Here is a 21840-nt window from a genome sequence, read left to right as displayed (position 1 = left end):
AGTCACATGACGTTTTTTTTTTCCTCAAGCGCAGCAACAAACCCAAAAATCTTGCCGTTGTTGTCTCTTCTGCCTTTTTTCTTGAGGGGGGGTCAACAAAACTCATCTCCTCACACCTGCAGTGACTCTTAAATAAGCAGTTAAACAGGTAAGCTGTCGTTAAATGAAGTGAAATGTTAACTGTCATGTTGTGCACATTATTGAAGCAGCTGAGCAAGCTAGCTAAAGACCTCCTCAGTACTGTGATAAGCTATGACCCCGAGGCAGATACAGTGTTTTACTGATAATTTACATCTGATAAATATGTCAGACAAATATGTTGATGATTGCTTGTTTCATTTTTTTCCTCAGGTGTGGGTCAATAGTTTAGTTGCACATGGAGGTAGAGGAAATGGAGGATGAAGGACCTTCGTCTCACAGTGAACTTCCACATAGTGATGGTGTGTATTTTGATAACAGTGTCATACCCTGCTTCCTACTGTCTATATCTGTCAGGTTTAATATGAACAGGCCGGCTTAACTGGTTTCATACTGTGATCTTCATGTACTTGTGAGTTGCCACCAGTAACTTGGTGAACAAGGTTGAGACTAAGTCAAGTCAGTGTCTTACAGTTTTTCTTACATGTTGTCTTAATAAACGCTGCAAGATTTAACAAAAGAGGTTCATAAACAAATTGCATGTAGGAAAAAAAACTGATTTAGTAATCATTTAAAATAATAATAATAATAATGCGTAAAATTTGTGTTGCACTTTTCATTTGCAGTGAATTTCAAAGTGCTGCAGCGTTAAAACATATAACATAAAGAAAATAAGAGTTAAGATTAAAAAGCCCTCTTGACTTGAAAGGTTTTTAGGCCTTTTTAAGAGACTAGGATCTGTGAGAGCAGAAGGCTCAACACCCCCATGGTTCAGATCTTGGTACTGGGACCCCGGAGGAGCAAGCTGCTGGCGGATCTGAGGGTGCAGGTGGAGGTTTGTGGAGTGATCAATTCCTGTAGGTAGGGAGCTGCATGTCCGTTGATGAATTTGTATGTAAGTAGCAGGACTTTGAAAACAGAATTGGTGTCATGTGTTTGTGTTTTCGCACTCTCATCAGGATCCTGGCAGCGCTGTTCTGAATGTACTGGATGCTCCTGCCAGGGATCCCTGTGAAGTGTGGGTTAGGGTTAGTTTCTCTCCATCTGTCAGGGTTAGAGAGGGGCAGAGTTTAGGGATGTTGTTGAGATGGAAGAAAGAGGTTCTTATATGGTCATCAGAAGTCAGGGTCAAATCTAATACCCAGATTCATGATTTATCAAGGAAAAGTAACAAATATTTACTAGGTCAAGCTTCTCAAATGTGAAGATTCGCTTTTCTCTGTTTGATATCACTCTAAATTGATTATTGTTTTGGTTTTGGACTGTTGGACAAAGAAAACAAGACATTTGACGATTTTTACCTTCCTACCTGGACTTCTGATGGGTGTTAAATTATTAGGTGACTAAATTCGACAGATTAATCAATAATGAAAATAATAGTTGCAGTTCTTCTTCATTTTGTCACTGAGGTGCTCTAGATAACTTAAAGGACAGGTTCACAATTTTTCAAGTCTGGTGCCCAAATGAACATTTAAACAGGATTTTTCCTCCAGTTCATACTGACCATTAGAAGATCCCTTCATTATGCATTTACAATGTAAGTAATGGGGGCCAAAATTCACAAGCCTCCTTCTGTGCAAAAGTGTTTTTAAAAGTTTATCTGGAGCTAATATGAAACTTCAGCCGTCCAAATTAGTCAACTCAAGTAGATATCTTTCAACGTAACAGTCTTTTTAGTGCCAACGTCCCTCTTTTTGTTACTATACTTCCACATCAGCTCAACAGGGAAACACAAAGAGGGAATTTGATGCTAAAAAGATGGTAAATGTGGCAGATATCCACTTGATATGACTAACTCAGACCGCTGACATCTCATATAAGCTTCAGATAAACTTTTAAATGCATTTTTGTTCCACTTCACTGTGGATTTTGGCCCCCATCACTTACATTGAAAGCACATTTGACTGGGATCTTTTAATAGCCAGTATGAACAGGAGGAATGATTACAGCGAGGAAAACCTCTTTCAGTGTTCATATGGACACTTGACTGTTTTTTTAAGGCACACTTGAAAAATTGTGAACCTGTCCTTTAAAACTATGCAATCTTACATTTCACGTGTCAGAATTAAAGAGGGGAAAGGTGGCCTATCAGTTTCGAGGATGCCAGTGACGCATTAGATATGTCTGACAAAATAATCTCAACTCGACATCAGCTTTCTGGTTATATCAGAGCTTTCAACTGCATCTCAAGGTCTTCAACAGTAAATGTAGCTGGATCGGGTGTCATCAGGTGACCTAAGTGTGGAACATTAGTCATATGATAACATCTAGTCGTATATGGAGGGGAGGTAGTAACTCAAGACTCTGTTTAAAGATGGTATTTAGTGCATGTGAAAGGCCTCCTTTACTTTGACACACTGAGTTGGTCTGATGTTTGTGTTTGTGAGTTTATTTATTTGCACAGGTTAAAATCAAACAAATACACACAAACAGCAAGAAAAAAAAAATCAATGTGCAGGGAGAGGGGAAAAAGCCTAGATGGGTTTATTGATTACCGCTACCTAAATTAGAACACCAAAATTAAAGCATTTTTAAAAGATACTCTAAAGGACTGTAAGGAAGAAAAAATGTGAACCCAATGAGAATAGTAGTTCCATAAACTGGGACCCCTGTATCTGCTTGACTACTGGTTGTCATGTTTTGGAGGATGATGATTGTCTGGTTGAGTAAGAGTGAATCTGAGAGTTCAGAAAAAGATGTTTAGACAGCTGATGTTGTCTGCTTCCAATGTTCATCAGTGATGATCAGAAATTAAATTTATATGAACACATACTCAAGTTTAGTTACGTACCTTATGATGCTCTAAATTACTCTCAGACCAACAGAGTGGATGATAGCGGTGATGCAGTAAAAAAAAAAAAAAAAACATGTTGATACACTTATTCTTAATTCACAGATCTCCAGTTGGCACAGCAGGAATCGGCGTGTCTGGAGAGCTCAGCCCCTGTAGAGAATGTGTTTGTGGATAAGAAAGCAGTGGATAAACTCACAGAGGGATTACTGTCCCACTACCTGCCAGATCTACAGAACTCTAAACGAGCCCTCCAAGAGCTCACGTGAGTATTTTAATACTAAACTTTGCACCCAATGGTCACTAGTCACATGGCATGAGATTGGCTGCCAGATATTTTCAAATTTTTCACAAGCACACATGCAAAATTACGGGGGGACTGTAATAGTAGTGACAGGCAATTAGGCTACATCAGCAACAATTATGTGCCACAACAGGTTCAGTGTAAGCAGAATATATTCCAACTAATGATTCTACTCACATTAATAAGCCCCAGTTGCAATGAATAGTCTAAAAAATGTGAAGGTTTTCTTTTCCTTATTGTGTTTACATGAACTTAAGTAACCAAGTTACAGTCAGCTTTATTCCAGAAAGCTCATATCTTAAACATTATGTAAACAAGAAACCTGGTTTCCGTAATCAGGGAAGGGAATTGGAGAAATCTGATTTTCCCAGGTAGATTTCCCTTGGAGAACAATGCAGAAAGGGTCAAAAAGTCAAGTGGCATCTTCTATCACTATACAGTTAAAATCAGGAAGCCACACTTTCAAAATGAGGTTGGTGGAAGGAGAGAAATCCGGTTACTGCTCTGCTGCATACCTCCCTGACAAACTTCTATTAATTGACATGTGAAAAATAATTAAATAAAACATCCTTAAAAACAAGCTTTCTCCGCCTGCACAGACAGATTTATGATTCACAACATTCTCCAACATGTAGACATTCATAGACACCAGCATGCAGTAAACAAACAGGTGGCACAGTTGTCGTGCGTCAAGCAGAACCGGATGGATGGGTTGACCAGTTTGTTTCATGCTGGTACCGCTGAGAGACTGCCAGGGTAGTTGTTGGCTTTGAAAAGATTCACTATCAACATGCTGGCACCCACCTGCATGTATTTAGCAACACGTGAAGTTCTTTAGATAGTTAAAAACATCCTGCCATTGTCTGAATACTGATCATATACTTTTTCTAGCTGTTTACTCTGCCAGAAGTCTTGATGTTGAATATTAAGTGAAAATGTCCTGAAACATAACTTACATCCTGTTGAAAAACTGCACTCGATGACATTTATTTCTTGCTTTTTACTTTTGTTTCGACCAGACAAAATCAGGTGATATTACTAGACACACTGGACCAAGAAGTCACCAAGTTCAGAGAATGTAATGCCTTATTGGACCTAAATTCACTGGTATGTGTGGACCACATTATAATCTCATTTGTGTGTTGTTCTTGTTTGTTATCCCTGCACAAGCCAGCAGGTATAATTCCTAATCCAGTTTGTTGACTTTAGTTTACAGAGGCGAAGATTTACCACAATAAACTGGTGAACATAAGGAAAGAAATGATTATGCTGCATGAGAAGACAACTAAACTAAAGGTATCTCTCATCTCAGTCAAATTTTGTGTGTTTTTTTTCCAACGTATATATATTTATATGATATGCTCAATGATAAGGAGCAGACACCGGTGGGTGCAAATATAACAATGGAAACACTAATTAAATGTTGACTGTTGTTTCCTGTCAGAAAAGAGCTTTGAAGCTGCAGCAACAGAAGCAGAAGGAAGAACTGGAGAAGGAGCAACAACGTGAGAAAGAGCTTGAGAGAGAAAGGCAGCTTATTGCCAAACCTGCTAAAAGAACATAAGGTCCTCAAGTATGACCACTGTATTAAAGGTTACAGGTAGTTTTGCATGTTTCAGCCTATTTACAACAAATCGAGTATCATTTTCATAAATACTGACCATTTCCCAAGGCATAAGCATTTTAAGATTTTTTTTTTTAAAATGATTATTAGTTTTGGGGCATGTTTGCCTTTGACAGAGACCAGTTGAGAATGAGACTGGAAATTTTAAGGGCTGAGTGAGGAGGGATAACACGCAAGGTTTCTAAATGGATTCAAACTGAGGATGTTACAGTCACATAGTATGCGTCCTAGACCACCACACAGTCCTGGCATCTGAGCATTTTTGGATGATTTATTTGCCTTCCACACAACTGTTATCTCTGTTAATTTTGTTATTATGTTAAAATCAACTTGAAATTTGCTTGGGACAGGTAATTTACAGTATACAACTTAATTTACAGTTAAGTTGTTCTGAAAAGTCTGCCCTAAATTTCTGCCCAATAACACATCAGACAGATTCCTGATCAGGTTTTAAATCTCTACAAGTTTAAAATCTGACCTCCTGTTGTGTGCATGAAACTTGCATTCAAGTTTACTACCTGTCAGCTATAGATATTTTTAATTTTAAGGATTATAAGAGGACAACGTCCCAAATATAGTAAAATAGTGTGGGAAGGCCTCCGCAGTCAAATGTGTTATAATGAACACACCTATACTGCAACAGCAATTATACTAAACCTGTATGTTTATAATTGAAACAGTCTTAACTGAAAGGAATGGAAACAGTGGCTACCCAGTAGGTAAGAAAAAGCATAAAAACTGTGAGATTGTGGTATTCTCTGGGAATCCATTCACTTAACAGACAGTATTATGTATGTGAGTTTTAGTAAATAGGCTAAAACATGCAAAAACTCTTGATCCTTTAAGTCTGACATTGCCAAGATCACCACAAACCAAAGACATGGACTAAATCATCAAATGCTGGTACTTCCCACTATCAACCTCTGAGGACACACACAAACTCGAGCACTCGAAACTCCTGAGAACAAAAAAGAAAACAACTCAAGAGATTTTCACCGGGAGAAGAATCAATGCGTTTGCTGTCTTTTGTTAAAGATAAAGTGTTAATATATCTTGTCGAGGGGCATTGTGCCCCTAGTAGTGTTGAATGTTGAACTGTTGTTAAGAATCAGATAGGTCTGCACTGTTGTTTGACTGACTGTGTTTCTGGGGTCCAGATATTATAATGGATGACAATATGTATCAAACGTTCCCCCCCACTACACACAGCATATTTAAATTTATTTTAACAGACGTTTCAAGAAGTTTCTATGCACTACTAAAAACTGGAACTCCATTGTTTGTACAATTAATAATAAAATCAACATAAACTGGTTTGCTTTATTAATTAAGCCTGTTTTTCGCTCAGTATCTTGTTTGCATTTTACTCTCTGCATATGTCACAGCTGCATACAGTTGCATGAAAATGAGCCTTCTTGTGTGCAATTACAGTAATGTCTTCAGTGTTTGTGTAGGAGAGACAGACTTCATGTGTACAACATGAGGGTGCACAAAGATTGACAATATGAACTGTGATGAGAATCCTTGTCCACCAGGTGGCAGCATGGACCAGGATCTGGATCTACTGCGCTCAGTGATGAGTACTGGTGCTTCATTGAGGGCTGAGTGGCTCTATCATTTCTGCACCAACTGATTTTGCTGGTCAGCACACCTACAACCAGAGAGGAAGATGTAATTAGTGAGTTGACCTTGTGTTGTCTTTGATTGGAATAAAAATTCTAAGAGTCTCTGCCCTCCAAACACAATTTAACTTTCTTAAAATGGACCACAACCCTCATCATTGGCAAGTTCTTAACCTCATTAACTGCTCTAGGACACCAACGTCCACCAGTTGTCCTTTTCTCCCTTTCTTGTGGTTTTGCCGTTATCAGCAAGACCTCGTGTTTACAAAAATATGGAGACTCCAAATGTTTTTTTGGAAATCCACCTGGACCTTTTCATGAATAAAACACTGTAGAATTGTCATATTGTGTGTATTTATAGAGCACTATTCAAAATACTGAAAGACTGAAAAGAAGCATTTTTATTTTAGAAGGACAAATATTCTCAATTTTTACAGACTTCAAAGACTTGATCCTCTGTTTCTGTATCACCTGGAGTGTTTCTTACACTTCCACCAGAAACTTTAGGAGATTTCCTTCCTGGCAAGACCTTATTTATGCCTATAGTCACTGTGGTTCAGGGGCTACAACCATTTTAATTCCCAAACAATAAGCTTATTGCCTGATCACCTGGATCTCAGGTGAAATTTCATAAACTGCAGCTGAGAAGCCGGTATAATAGTGGGCCAGGAGGAGCAGGAATAACAAGCTACTTAAGTTATTGACTCTTACCCCAGTTGGTTCAAAATTCAGCTCCAGTTTTTCTCCCATAAATCTTGATTGTCACTGAATTGGTAAACACTAGGGCGATGTTTTCAACAAACATTGTCTCTTTTCACACCCAATTTAAGCACCATTGTCACATACCAGACATACAAACAGGCGTTTGTTGACAAAGAAATAGGTTACATTCCTCTGCATCCCAACAACACCATGTGTCTGTCCCGCCCCCTCCAGCTCACATAAAACTCTAATTTTATACCTTCTACTACAGCAGGAAACTCATTCAAAACCAACATGGCTCGGTTCACCTCCGCCCAATCCTGCTCAAAGCGGAAACTGCACCACAGTGTGGCCATGGAGGGGTCTGGACTCAGGGAGAGGGGCAACCTGATTCCAGACTGATGAAAGTGAGCCAGTGCAGTGGAAACCACATTTTGAATATAGTTTTCAGTACCATGACTTTAGGGGTTTTGTTTGACATGTTTCTGCGTATTTCTAAATACAGCAGTTCCACATATGAATGCCTGCTATTGCAACACTAATTGCTGTTGTTTTTCTTCATTTTTCTGAAACTGGGTCAGTGTTATACGAAGAGTTCAGTTTGGAACTGTCAGATATAAAAAAGATAAAAGATATAAAGTTCTGCCGCTCTCACTGATGGTGCAAATATACTCAAAAACAACAAGCGATTTCTTGCAGGTTCAATATTATCCTGTCAAGAAAAATGGCACTTTTTCTGTGTTTTATTTGCTAGAACAGAACGTAAACTGAGCAGATATTTGGTTTTTCCTGTTTCATCTTTGTCTTTTGGAGATTTAAGTTGATTTAAATTAGTTATTGAACTGTTTTGAGGGTGTAGGAGCAAAGTCAATTCTGTTACGGCTCTAAATAGCTTGGGCAGCATTGATTAAATCATTTTACAAAGATGTAATGACCACCAGATGTGATAACCAGTAAACTACACATTTATTACTGTTTATCCTGAATTATTCAGCTTATCTCATAGTTTTCATCATGCAGTTTTAAGCATTTATTACATTTTATTTTATTCACTTAAAAGTTACTATTGTCCCAACAGATTGTGTTTTGCTTTTTGTATTTTCACACTTTTAGATAACACAACATAATATTTTGCCAGCAAAATCTCCAAGGGGACCTAATTAGTCAGTATTTTTATTGAATAGGGTTCTGTTCTTGGGGAAGGAGGGGGTGGATGATGGTGCACAGAGAAGTAGTGGTTTCCGAGGCTGGGTTCTGCTCCTCTAAGCGTTTGGTTTTAACTTGTCTCTGCTTTTAGAAACTTGGCCGTCGGGGAAAACACAAACTCACCCTTTACCAAAGCCACAAGCGAGTCACAGACATGGAGCAGCAGCGGTGATGATGTTGTAGCGGGCGGCCTTCCTGTCTAAGTAAACAGTGATTCAGACGGGTGAGGAGTGGGAGGCTGTGGTCTGCTTCAGACTGGCAGCACCAAGCCCCTCCCAGACCCACCATAACAGGATATGGTCCTTGGGCCCACACTGAGGATGGTTGCATCATGTTATTATTTCCCTTTGGTTTTTACCATTTGGTTGGCGTGGTAGTATTCATGCACGCTGTGTACCATGTGAGAAGAACTGGAGCGACGACACTGGAAAACATATCTCTTTGTGGTGTTTTTGACCAAAGCAACAGTGAATGAGGTTACTTTCCCTTCTCAACCAGGTCTTATATAACTGTACATACGCAGGTCTGGATAAGTGGGCATGGAGAACGTTAGTAATTAGGTTTCTGTGACTCAACAGATGGCACAGGGTAGAAACTGTTTACTATGTAACTAACACGTCTTTCCAAAACAGCCAATCATAAATCTACTTCTAATCTATTTTGACTTTATACTGTACATTGATGAGAAGTTATTATTATTGAGATATCTTCCCTGAGATTTACCTGAGTCTTTTCATTTTATGGTACCTCTACTTCTTACACAGATGCAGATAAAGATTGCATGTACAAAACATATGATCAGTTTATGAAATAATTTGCACTCTAATAGAATAAAATAACTTGCTAGCACATTAAGTGATTAAATTAGCTTCATCTTGCCATGGCTGGATTAACCCGCTGGGGGACCGTGGGGCAGAAACTGAGCTGCTGGGCCCTATTAAAGAGTTTCTGACCTCTTGCAGCACTATGAAGCAATTTTTTATGAGTGTCTCCCCATGTTGCTTGAGGACACACATGCATGAGCACGTGGGTGACACGATACACAGTCCTGCCAATGGTTTTTCACTATTCCACTGAGGTGGCTGTAATGTGCCAAGAAACGCAGGAATGCACCAGCAAAGGCAGGGAAGAAGAAGACTGCAAGTTTGTAAACATGTATGTAAATAAATCAAAATTTAATTTAGTTTAAAAAAGTTTTGCAAATGTTTTATGAGGAAGGGAATGCATTTACAGTATGTGTTAAACCTCAAGGATGCACACAATGTGTTCTGTTGAGTAACACTCAAGGTAAACAACATAACTTCACAGGGCTCCTCATTCCCGATCTGAAAAGTGAAGCCAATGCAGAAGTACCTTAAACCTGCATTCTCTCTATTGGCCAGCAGGAGGCGACTCCACCGGTTGCAAAAAGAAGTCTGATTGTATGGAAGTCTATGAGAAAATGGCACTACTTCTCACTTGATTTATTACCTCAGTAAACTGTTTCCTAATTAGTTTATGGTCTCAATTGCTAGTTTTGTGTCTTCTTCAATACAGTATGATGATCATTTTGTATATTATGGTCCCATTTAGAGTAAAATAGACGATATAGCAGGGTATGCTTTAAGGCATGGTTACCTTGTGATTGACAAGTCACTACCATGGCGACAACGTTGATAATATAACGTAACCATGGCATAACCCCAGATTCACAGAGTATAGGTGTAGCTGCCACTATCTCACAGTGTGTTTTAGTTCATTAAAGTTAACTGTAACATTTTGGTCGCCTAAAAAGAGTCTTGTTCAGAGTTTAGTCGTGGTAAAGACCAAGCGGCAACCTCAGGGGCTGAAAAATGAAGCCAATGCCAAGTGTCCAAAAACTGCAGTTCCTTGAATAGCCACTTGAGAATGGCTCCAAAAGTGAGTCAATCCCCATAGACCCTTGATCCTGGCATAAAGAAACTAATGTAAAATCATAAAACATAAATTATATATCTCTCATAACCCCTCCTAATGCGGAGCTTATTTTCTAAACTCCACCTCGCTTGACCTTGACACTTTGATAATAATCCAGACATGATTCATCTAAAAAAAAAAAGGTGTCTCAAACTTCTCTAACATGTATCAACTGTACCTGGCATTTTCCGCATTTCTCACAATACAAATGGCCTAGAGATCTGGGAACCATCTCTTATTAACATGAATGTTATCTTTACACAGTTACTAACATGTTGCACAGTTACTAACATAACTGATTGTTGGGGACATCTGTCTCCACCACACTAGCATTAGCATTAGCATTATTAAAGATAACCATAGACTGTAAATGCACCATGCTAGTCAAGCTAGCAGCTAGCACCAGGGTCAGCTCTATCCTCTTGTCCAAATATGGTCATTTCTGGTTCCAAAAATCCAAGATGGCGACGGTGCAATCGCTAAACTTTAGGTTTCAAAAAGGCAGTCCACAAACCAATGGGTGACGTAATGGTGACTTCATCCTTATTTTTTTACAGTCTATATATAAACCTCTGTTCCTCAACTCTCTGCACTGTGAAACCTTTTTAAGCTGGTTCACTACAGTTTCTCTGCTGTCTTAAAAATATGAATTAACTGAACTTAAGTTGAATAATTAGTTCAAAGTCATCTCATGAATTGTGAAAATGTGAAACCAATTGAGTCAAGTCAACAAAACCACATTTAATAAGTTCAATAAACTAAATGTATTAAATATCACAGTCTGATTTGCTTTCCATTCATGTTTTCTCAGCTGCAAGAGTTGATTTTTTTCATTTGACAGTAAGTTGTGGCTGCTCATGTTTGAGCATTTTATACCAGAGTTGATATGTTGACAATAAACAATGCTGCATTCAATTATCTCTGAGGGATTGAATTTGATACTAACCTCCATCATGGTTAGCATTATTTTCATTATTATGAAAAGAAACAATCATGACATATTTTGTATGTAATAAAACATACAGCAAGATTCCTTAATTACAAAAAAGAAGGATTTTAAGTCTCAAATAATGCATGATGGGAAGTCTGCTACTACGCTGATCATGTTTCTTTATAAACCTTGAGACGAAAGCACAAAACTGAAATAATGAAGATCTTGAAACTGGATTTTGACACAGGTCCCCTCTCCAAAGAGGGTCTCAAGACTCAATGGTACAGTATGTAGAATTTATTGGCATTTAGCAGCCTTGGCAGAAATAGTATATAACATTCATAAGTATGTTTTCATTAGTTTATAATCCCATGAAAATGAGAATCATTGTGTTTTCATTACCTTTTATATCTACACAGGGGCCGGGTCCCCTTCCACAGAGCCTGCCATGTTGCACTGCCATGTTTCTACAGTAGCCCAGAACGGACAAATCAAACACAGGCTCTAGAGAGCACCTTTCACATTTTTCGCAAGTTTCACGGCCATAGGTTCTCCTACACGCTTGGAAGGGGAGGGGGAGGGGAGGGGATATTCAGTTGGTTGCAATCTTCAACCTCACCACTAGATGTCACTAAATCCTACACACTGCACCTTTAAGTTTGTTTATTGTGTTTTTGTTTTTTGTTTTATTTTTCAATTAAAATTAGCACAAACCAGCAGTTCTGGATCTAAATACCTCTCCCACCCCTCATTTGCTGCAACAACACCAGTAGAATGTATGCAATTAAATGTCTAATGCCATGTGTGGGTTGAACAGTGTCTTGTTGTGTCTGCACTGTGGTTTAACTTCTCCCTGGGCCAGTCTCATGTAGTGTAAACACATACAGTGTGGATAAACCACAGTAGGTGAAAAACTGTTTACCCACCGGCCCTACAGGTGCAGTGATAACCCCGCTCAGCTCACTGGCATGGCGGCTTTAAAGGGTCACATTTTCAAAACAAGTCCTTACAACAACCCCAATCGTCACAAAAGATTTTATGGCCCGACTGGCTGGTTTCATGGGCTCCTCTTAGACTGTATTAAAAGTTGTAAATATAGAAACAACTCGTAGGCTGAAAAGAGTGCTTTGAAGAAAAGCGTAGGCCTAGTTGCGGTGGAGGGAAAGAATGATTTGATTTAATGAATGTGCCCTGTCTCGGTTGTTTTCTTGGGTTGGGTGATATAAAGGAAATATGTTAAAGGAGACATTGCAAAGATGTGAGCAAGACAAAGAAATTGTTTTCAGACAGACAGCCACAGATTCGCAGTCACCTCTACTGCCACGATGGTTAGTGGTCGTGCTGCCGAGTCCTGTCTGACTTGTCTGAGGTGAAGATTTGATAATCCAAACCTTAACTGTATGGAGTTAGAGGTCTGTAGAGAGGATTTATAGCGTTGTTTATATGCTCTGTTTGAGACAACCACAGCAGACTGTTGTTTCCTCTACTTTTTGCATCCAGTGTGGAGAGGTGTGTAGGGAGACAGAGCAGGAGACGGGCGCACATACACTCATGCAGACACACACTTACTCACATCCACAAACAAGATCCAGTAAGATCCAGTACTGCAACCCTCATAATCCCTAGTGTGGTGGTTGGTGTGGTTTGGAAAACTGCAGGGTTTGTTGTAGTCCAGAGGCAGCATGGGTGTCAGAAGTTGAAATCCTTTATCACCACAGTGCAATCCATCCATGCAGTATTGTATCTGAGGACAAGGAGTTCACAATAACCAGCAACCTAGGATTTAAAGCATATTGGTTTTTTGTCTTTAATGTTTTTAGCTTTCCCTGACTGTCTCATCATATTACTGTGTATAAGCTACAGTATCACAGAAGTAGAGTTCAGTAACTGTATGCAGTCAAGCCGTTGTGCAGAACTGGGCGTGTCTTCACTTTTTCTTTGTTTTTTTCCAAGGGCGGCCTTGCCAGCAGCAGTCACAGTTATGTAACTGCTTATCTCACACATTCAAGTCTAGACTGACTACCAGTAGCATGCACACTATGCGAAATAACACCCGTTTTAAAATGAGTTAGCTACCCTTTGAGAGATTAGAGCCATCTCAAAGTAATTGTTGGCATTGAAGTTTGGCATGTTATGAATTACTGTTAAAATGTTGAGCCATATGAAGACATTTGAGCAGTAATCTCACAAAGAAAACATGCAAAAACTGATATTTCTCTTTAGAACTGTGCAAAAGTTGATACACAGTAAAACTTTCTGTCTTGTCCAAGCTGAAGATTTGCATTGTAAACAGGGCGGATGAAGTATTTTTGTGTTTGTCCTGCTGGAAACTAAAGTAGATTGCAGGAAATTCCCTCAGATGGATAGGATTGTAATAGGATCTCCTATCTTTTCCTCTTCTTTTCTCCCACACTCACCCTATTTCTCTCCCTCTTGATACATTTGAATGTACTGACATAGATTTTTGGAACTCAATCCATATGAAAACCGTAAATTGAAGTAAATCTAACTAAGCTTGAATGGTAGAAAGCAAAGAATACTCAATGACTGTAAATAGTTTATGTTTAAGAGCCACTGAATGAACATATGTTGTATTATGGTTTAACAATCATAAAAATCAGACGCCGCACCGGAAAAGTCGGTAGTTCAGCCAGATGTGAACATTCATGTGTGTGAAGACAGATATAGGAAGTATGTTGTAATGTACCACAAGGGAAATGGGTGGAGTAAACACTGGCAAGTCATTCAAGGCCATGGAAATGTATAAACATGACACTAAAAACACTTTTACAAACTGTAACTAAACAACAGTGTACAAATTTGTGACAAATCAATATGTCTCCCATTATTTGCTGGAAACCGTACATGCCGCATAAGACAGATGTTCAGCGTGTGTCCGTGCCGTTGCTGCAGAAACACTGATATGTCAATAATCACTGTCTGGAAACAGAGAAACACATAAGAGCTGCTTTGTGCTCTGTGAATAACACAGCACATGCTCTCTTTGTCAGACCTCCAGGTGTCCTCCATGCAGCGTAATATCAACAGTCAGAGATGATTTTATTCCAGGATGACACATTCAGCAGTACGAAAACAGTGACTGTTAAATGGAAAAATAGTCACGGCCATAGATCTAAAAATTGCATATAGTTTGTTTAAAAAGGCAGGTTAGTTTAAAAAAAACAACACGCTTGAATAAGAATCTTATACATGCATTTTTTAAAACTGAAATCAATATACTGAAAACATATTTTAAGCTTTGAACTATAATAGCTTATTAACAGAACATCATGAACCTTTATGTAGACACAAAGGGAAAAAGGGGAAAAAAAGAACGACTCCCCCCATATGTAGGCCAAGCGTTTTTTTTTCAGCACTTCTGACCTACTTCCATACATGCCTATAGTAGAATTACATAACGTGTGCTTTTACAGAGGAGTGAAGAAAAGGACAGTGTGAAACAGATTTCACTCCCTCAGAGGGGCCCGACACACCCATGACTCTGATAGTTCCAGACTTCTCTGGACATTTAGTTTAGATTTCATAAGCTGTGGCTTCTGCTGTATTTTTATCATTGCGGGAAATAAATGTACTGATACACATGTGTGATATTAGTGCATTACATAATCCAATGCAATGCATTGGATCCAATGAAAAAACTAATTTGCAAGATGAAAATGTGCTTTTTAGCTTACACATAAATGACACAGCCCTCTCTCATAATGCATAACATTAATCATATATGGTATGAACACACAAATACAAGTTACTTTATGTGCATGCAGTGGCACCACATTTTGCAACCAGAAGGCTGGTACCACAGCTTTATAGACATCTGACAAAATAGTTGAGCTTATTTATTGCCAGCTCTTTCTTAAAAATAAATTTCTTTGCACGAAGGACTAAAACCACTGCTCTGAAGACTTTCACTCAACAAGGAGTGGTGTGGTAGTGGGGTAGAATTGAATATTTTTTTTCCTCTCGCTCCAAGTGATGGTCTGATGGTATCCAGAGATGCTACTTTCCTGCCCAGAAACTCTGGACAGCTTGGCTTTGTTTACAGCAACCAGGTACCCAAACCAGGACATTTCGTTTGATTCAACCAGCATATTCCAGGCCTTAATATATTATTTTTGTGGAAAATGAATTTAAAAAAATGCCCATATACATTATGTACTTCATCATTATCATAACTTTGCTCCAATACCATGTTAAGTATTACATTAAAGCAGACAGGTAAACTCCTGCAGTCCAGTACATTATGTACTTACTAGACAACGCTGGTGCTCCGTAACTGCAGTTGAAGGGGCCCTCAGATTTGTGACTTATGTACATAAGTCTACGTTTCTTTTTCTGACGGAAATTGTTCCAGGGAAAGTGTCTCTAAATTTAGATAAACCTGAGGTCACGAGGTGTAACCTCATGATTCCACTTATCACTCACACCAACTGTCGTCTGGAGCCAGATAGTTAAAGCTGTCAGCTCACTGCGCCCAACTAAGCACTTAAGTGTTGAAAAGTGGACTGTAATGAACACTATTATATTCACTACACTTTTATAACACTACAAATTTACAAATGTGTATTTTACACATGCCAAGACTCTTTAAATAAATGGCTCTTATTTTGTAGATCTTGACTTTTAATGGACATCTGGACAGAGAGGCATATCTCCTTAGAATAACAACAAGAGAAAATAGTTGTAGGAGGATCATTTATTGACAAGTGCAACCATCCTCTGAACATATCCATCAACTCTCTTGGAGTGTACGCTGTATCAAAGCAATAAATATGGACGATATAAAATCATGCCAGCATTTCATGCCGTCAGTTTAACATTTACAAATAAAAATCGTAGCAGTCAGCTAAATGGGCTGCCAGGTAGAAACTTAAGGCAAGGCGGTCTTCTTCTTCTTGCAGGGATGAATATATGCTCCTTTTAGCTGATCGTATGACCTGCAATACAGAAAAAAAAAAAAAAAAATGTTCAGAAACTCACACATTTACACATGAAAATGATTTTGTAGCAGGTCAGTCAGACGATTTGTGTACCTTTGTTAAAGAGACTTCTGGATGTTATTCAGGATGTCACCGTAGACAAAGTTGAACAGTTGTTCCTTTGACTTGGTTCCATCTAGCTGCACTGTAGTAACATAAAAACACATTTAAAATCAACACAATTATACTTCACCTTTAAATATCAATACAAGATGCAGGCTAAAAACACCACATTACGAGAAACAAACTGCAGACACACTTACACACGTCAACACCTGATGTCTCCATGATGTTCTTGTGTTTCAAATACATGGGCCAGACATGACCATCGAACAGGCCGGGGGGGTCTGGCACCGTGTAGTTCCTAGAGCTGCAGGAGAAACACCATTTACGTTAAAAGGTCATGAGACAGAAGACAAGAATACAAATGCTTGTTAATAACGGTGTGAACACTGAAGCACTTACCACCTCCTCTTTTTGCATTCTTCATACGGGATGGAAATAAAGTAACGTTGGTTCAGCACGTCGATCAAAGGTCTGCAAGGGTAAAGACAAGTTAAATTCCAGCTTGAGGATCCCATTTCCTGTTTTTTCCCCCCCCATAGTAATAGTGCTGGTAGTAGTAATATAGTATAGTGATAGTAAAAAGCACGTGTACTTACTCGTAGGTGTAAAGCAGGAAGCCCTCCACAATAAGGATGTGAGTCTCCTCCTCCTTATTGTCGGACTTTGGAACAATTTCCGTATCCAGGGTGTTATTAACGCCATGAGACTTTTCAAACTTGACCGGGTTCTCCAACCATGCGTAGATCGTACTCATCATGGCGTCCATGTCCAGAGCAGTAATGACTGAAGGGTAAAGTGGGTAGGAAGGACGGAAGGGGTAGGAAAAAAAAAAAGAAATGTATAGAAAATTGCATAGAGCAATTGAGAAAACACATGTTAAGTATCCATGTTAGGTTATTTTGCATGCAGATTACAAATGAGTAAATACGTTACAGTGGGAACACACACACACACACACATACGCACCACAAATAAACATACATAGACAAACACACACGCACACAAACCCTTCCATAAAAACCCAGGCTTACCATCATACTGCTTAAAGCCATCTTCAACTTCAATCTGATCTTGGGGCTGAAACATACATTGATAAGATGTACCCAGGTACATTCGACTATACGCTGCTATATGGAAGTCTCAGATAGCGTTTGTTTTTTTTAACACACTAGCTTTAACTGTATCTAGTAACATAAGCAGCATAGTATAAACACCTCACCAACTTGTGTTACTCAGAGCAATCCCCTTAGTTAACTATATTCAATATTTCAAAAAGAGTGATAAGTATATGTGGCTCACCTTGAAGAAGTCATCCTGATGTACCACACAACAGTTGGGCAGATTCTTGATCAGTCTGTTGGTGAGGGTGGTTTTCCCTCCATTGGTTACGCTGTATGGAACAAAAGGCATGAAGGGCAAATGAATGGTGGATGATGCAACCTATGCAGCAGTTGTACGGCTGCAAAGTTAATGATTAGATCATCACAGAAAACACCACATGGTATCAAGAACGTCCACTTCATAGTGCAGTTACACATTTAACGTGTAATTAATGGTAATTACATGACATCCTATGATTTAACACTCATTTTAGAAAAGAGCTCAGTCTAAATAACATTGGCTGCAGAAGCTTAATTCGGATTTTTTCGGATATTGCATTAAAAACGAAAGGGTGGGTCAACCGGGTATAAGGCGGGTTTGCTCTTCTCCATGCTTCAGCTTATCGCTGTTATTAATTGAAGCTATGCTGACATAGAGAGCCGTGCATGTTTACACAAACAACAGAAAGAAAAATGTGACATATTTGGATTTTGAACAACTTCAACAGCAGAACAAAAAACGGAAGCAACCATTTTGCGGATGTCATGACCGCCTTCTCCACGTGTTCCGGGCTTTTACGGCCTAGCAGCCACGTTAGCCGGCTATCTTAGCTCCCCCACCTCCCCCTCCCCAACACCGGGGCCCATTCATCGGGTCTGCACTCACCCGCCGATGCCGATGATGTACTTCATGATTTTTTTTTTGGAGCTCGTCAAAAAAGGAGAGGAAAGTCGTTGGTAGTTCAAAACGTCAATAGACCGGTTCGGGAAGAACAATGATCAGACGGGAAGAAAGCTTGAAAAAGAGAAGGTTGCAACAGGAAACGTCAACTACTTGATTCCTCCATGGTACTTGAGTTCAGTGAGTTAAGCGAAGAGCGGAGAGACGGGGTGTCGCTCGGACGCGGTCTTCCACCGAGAGAGAGCCTCAGTTCACTGTCACTACTACACATACTGAAGACCGCGGTGTGATTGGCTATTTAAACGCCTCGAGCGCCATGGAAAATCCGGAATAACCAATCACGAGCCAGTGTAACCGCAGACCCCACGTTACCCCCGCCCCCCTCTTCCTTTCAACTTTTTTTTTTTTTATTGTTCAAAAACTGAATTTACAAACAGTGAGACAATCATTATAATTATATAATTTTTCATCATCTAGAATGAAAAAACACCACATGAGACATAAAACATTTACACAGATACACTGTATGAAAAAATAAAATAGATTTAGTTGAATAAAATATCCATAAAATACATAAAAAGATTGTCTAAGCAATTGTTGGTTTTTATGACATTCCATTGGTCAGACCATTTTCTAGTAATACATAGAAATCTTTGGCACATTTGGATTTTATTTCTTTCCAACAACAACACAAACAAAACTCAGCATTTTTGCCGTAATTTGGCGGTGACGGTATGTAACTAAGCATATTTATTAAAGCCCTATACTACTTATACTACTATTAACTGAATCGTGCCACTTTTTTGTTACTTAATAGATCTATTTCCAAAAATTTCAACACCAAATTAACGTTTTACTCGGTTACATTTATTAGTTATGTTGCAGATTAAAGGATAAATTCACAATTTTTCAATTTTGTCGATTTAGCTTTTAAAACACAATAATGCATTGCTACAGTACACTATATGATGTAGTTTAAATTAGCTCGACCTTGACCAATAACAGTAAAATGCCATATAACCTCCACCTGAATGCACCAGAATTAACAATCCAATAGTATAATATTTTACACTCACAGGGGATCATGAACATTTCACTGATAGGTACTTATATACTTTTACTTTAAGATCCTGAATGCACAAATTTTATTTGTAATCAAGTATTTTCACATTGTAGTACTTCTGCTTTTACTTTAGGGCTGCATATCTAACGATTATTTTCATTAATGATTAATCTGTCAATTATTTTCTTGATTAATCAATTAGCTTGATCCATAAAACGTCAGAAAGTGGTGAAAAATGTCAATCAGTGTTTCCCAGAGCCCAAGGTGACGTCCACAAATATCTACTTTTGTCCCGACCAACAGTCCACAACCCAAAGATATTTTGTTTATTATCACAGAGGACTAAAGAAACTGGAAAAATATTCATATTTGAGGAGCCTGAATCAGAGAATTTGGACATTTTCTTCTTAAAAATGGTTCAAAACAATTAATCGATTATCAAAATAGTGGATGATTAACTTTTGTTAATTTGTTTGTTTTTTTAGGACTGTATACTTTTATTACACTTTTCCCCACACTGCATTTAAGTGGCAAATATTCTTAAATAATATTTGACTTTGTTACTTTGCAGTTACTTTAGTTTAGCTCATCGAGTAGTAGACGTCCACCTTGGCCATACTTAATTAACATACTGCCTCCATGTTAACACATCAATCATTTACGGTCATTTAAGCTAAGCAAATAAATTCTAACCCTTACTAGATATGATTATGACTTTGAGACTTTGAGTTTGATTTTAGCATTTTTACACTGTGTTAGTGCTACTTTACTCAAGGAAAGAGTAAAAGAATGTAAATTACCAGTTTTACAATCACTGAATCTATGATGAATATAATGATATGATGACTAAAATAGATAAGAGCCTTGTTGACCACACAAGATCAAATATTTTCTGTAATTAAACATATAAAACACTAATAAAGAGGGAAAACACCTCAAAATGTACACATAAGACAGTAAAAAAGAAAGTTATGTAAGACAGTGCGTGCATTCGAACATCAGATATTTGCAGTTCATTGTTAATAGCACTGAACTCATATATTGGGCCTCTTTGTACTACTGGTGCCCTAACAGACACATGTTAACTATACAAGGATACATCACAGACATAGTGCAAATGACTTTCTCCCCTTATATTAATTTTCTGTTTTACACATGTCAGTGTACAGATTATATAAGACAAGGTTGCCTGTGCTGCCATAGGAAATTCTGAGAAAACAGTTTATAATAAATGTCAGGGCAACAAAATAACAAATGATAGGGGCATAACATTTCGTAACATCTCTGTGGTGTTTATTTCATCAGCCTGCCGCTGACCTCTCTTTGTTTTGTTTAGAAACTTCTCCAACGACTCCATGACACAGTTTCCTGAGGTTACACCAAAATATTACTTATGTTGGGGTTTACACCCTCGAGAACCTCAACTATGAAGAGGAAATCGCCGACTCGCCAAGTGTGGGATTCAATTCAGCTTGTGAGATTTCTATTCATAGCTTGACTCAGCTTCACTCTGCCAATTTGGAAACTGAGATTTTCCTGAATTTCTTGAAACCATATATAACTATATACTGCGAAAAAGCTATTACATTCAAGGGTTAAGTCAAGTCTAATGTTTGAAGGGGGTCAAGCTGAGATAAATAAACTTCTCCACTTCTACTAATACTGTAATAGTGGTTGGTGAGATTGATGATATTGGTCTCCAAGCCAGATGAACACTTTCCAACAAATTCTTGCTTCTCATTTGACTACCATGTGATGTAATGACACTAACATCACCTTAAACATGTGACCAGGAGATTCTTGGTGCTGAAAGTGTAACATGAAGGTCTTATCACATTTTTCATGTGATTACTAGATTTGGTGAAGAAGACCTTTTCTGCGAATCCCTGTTTTTGTTCAGGCCCATGATGTGATGGTTTCTTTTTAAATTGTAAATGGACTGTACTTGTAAAGCGCCTTTCTAGTCTTTCGACCACTCATAGCGTTTTTTACACTATGAGTCACATTCACCCATTCACACACATTCATACGCTGATGGCAGGGATACCATGCAATGTCCCAACCTTCCCATCAGAGGGAATATAATCATTCACACACATTCACATACTGATGGCAAAACCATCAGGAGCAACTTAGGGTTCAGTATCTTGCCCAAGGACACTTAGACATGCGGACTAGAGGAGCCGGTAATTGAATCGCCCATCTTCCAATTAATGGACAGCATGCATTGTCTGCGTCACGCCTGCTACTTTTCAGGAAGTCACTGAATGAAATATCCTCTGATTTCATTCATTCAAGATAGAGTGTCAAATTGGACTTTTTTTACTCTACAACCTAAGAGTAATACCGGGGTTAGGGTTGGGGTTGTGGTAGGGTTAGAGTTAGGGTTAGGAGTTTGAAGTTATCTCGATCACTCCCCTTGCTTCGTCCGTAGACTGGGTAGTTGAAACAGGGAGCCAA

The 21840-nt window shown here is 38.6% G+C and overlaps 2 protein-coding genes across 6 annotated transcripts; one reads left to right on the top strand and one right to left on the bottom strand.

Moving 5' to 3' along the window:
• bloc1s6 (biogenesis of lysosomal organelles complex-1, subunit 6, pallidin) lies at positions 1 to 6822 on the top strand. Of its 3 annotated transcripts, XM_067584535.1 has the most exons (8): positions 1 to 148; positions 352 to 440; positions 3035 to 3194; positions 4253 to 4340; positions 4443 to 4529; positions 4678 to 4738; positions 6393 to 6535; positions 6729 to 6822. In XM_067584535.1, exons 2-7 carry the CDS (start codon positions 377 to 379, stop codon positions 6488 to 6490), a joined length of 558 nt encoding a protein of 185 aa, XP_067440636.1. In that variant the 5' UTR covers positions 1 to 148; positions 352 to 376; the 3' UTR covers positions 6491 to 6535; positions 6729 to 6822. The 3 variants fall into 3 exon arrangements, with proteins under 3 accessions (XP_067440636.1, XP_067440628.1, XP_067440643.1); XM_067584527.1 differs by having other exon boundaries at positions 6393 to 6822; XM_067584542.1 differs by lacking the exons at positions 6393 to 6535; positions 6729 to 6822 and having other exon boundaries at positions 4 to 148; positions 4678 to 4929.
• A 9130-nt stretch (positions 6823 to 15952) lies between these two features.
• Positions 15953 to 18590, bottom strand: mibp2 (muscle-specific beta 1 integrin binding protein 2). 3 transcript variants are annotated; one of them, XM_067584501.1, is made up of 8 exons: positions 18303 to 18589; positions 17616 to 17706; positions 17348 to 17393; positions 16913 to 17099; positions 16716 to 16787; positions 16514 to 16620; positions 16305 to 16395; positions 15953 to 16208 (listed from the first exon to the last, which is right to left on the bottom strand). In XM_067584501.1, the coding sequence occupies exons 1-7, from the start codon at positions 18326 to 18328 to the stop codon at positions 16310 to 16312; spliced, it is 615 nt and encodes a 204-aa protein (XP_067440602.1). In that variant the 5' UTR covers positions 18329 to 18589; the 3' UTR covers positions 15953 to 16208; positions 16305 to 16309. The 3 variants fall into 3 exon arrangements, with proteins under 3 accessions (XP_067440602.1, XP_067440617.1, XP_067440610.1); XM_067584509.1 differs by lacking the exon at positions 15953 to 16208 and having other exon boundaries at positions 16302 to 16395; positions 18303 to 18590; XM_067584516.1 differs by lacking the exons at positions 17348 to 17393; positions 18303 to 18589.
• Between the last annotated feature and the right edge of the window lie 3250 nt (positions 18591 to 21840).

The sequence above is a fragment of the Thunnus thynnus genome, chromosome 1, assembly GCF_963924715.1.
Source record: "Thunnus thynnus chromosome 1, fThuThy2.1, whole genome shotgun sequence".
Classification (NCBI taxonomy): Eukaryota; Metazoa; Chordata; class Actinopteri; order Scombriformes; family Scombridae; genus Thunnus; species Thunnus thynnus.
The sequence above is the reverse complement of the archived record's forward strand: the minus strand, read 5'-3'. Positions and strand labels throughout refer to the sequence as shown.

Bases quoted from the DNA above. Each gene is read 5' to 3' on its own strand.
- bloc1s6 (XM_067584535.1), top strand. From the start codon at position 377: ATGGAGGTAGAGGAAATGGAGGATGAAGGACCTTCGTCTCACAGTGAA. The intron at 441-3,034 runs GTGTGTATTTTG...CTTAATTCACAG, and splicing joins TGAACTTCCACATAGTGATG to ATCTCCAGTTGGCACAGCAG. The intron at 4,341-4,442 runs GTATGTGTGGAC...TGTTGACTTTAG, and splicing joins TATTGGACCTAAATTCACTG to TTTACAGAGGCGAAGATTTA.
- mibp2 (XM_067584509.1), bottom strand. From the start codon at position 18,328: ATGAAGTACATCATCGGCATCGGCGG. The intron at 17,100-17,347 runs GTAAGCCTGGGT...TTTACCCTTCAG, and splicing joins TGGCTTTAAGCAGTATGATG to TCATTACTGCTCTGGACATG. The intron at 16,788-16,912 runs GTAAGTACACGT...TTACCCTTGCAG, and splicing joins TTCCTGCTTTACACCTACGA to ACCTTTGATCGACGTGCTGA.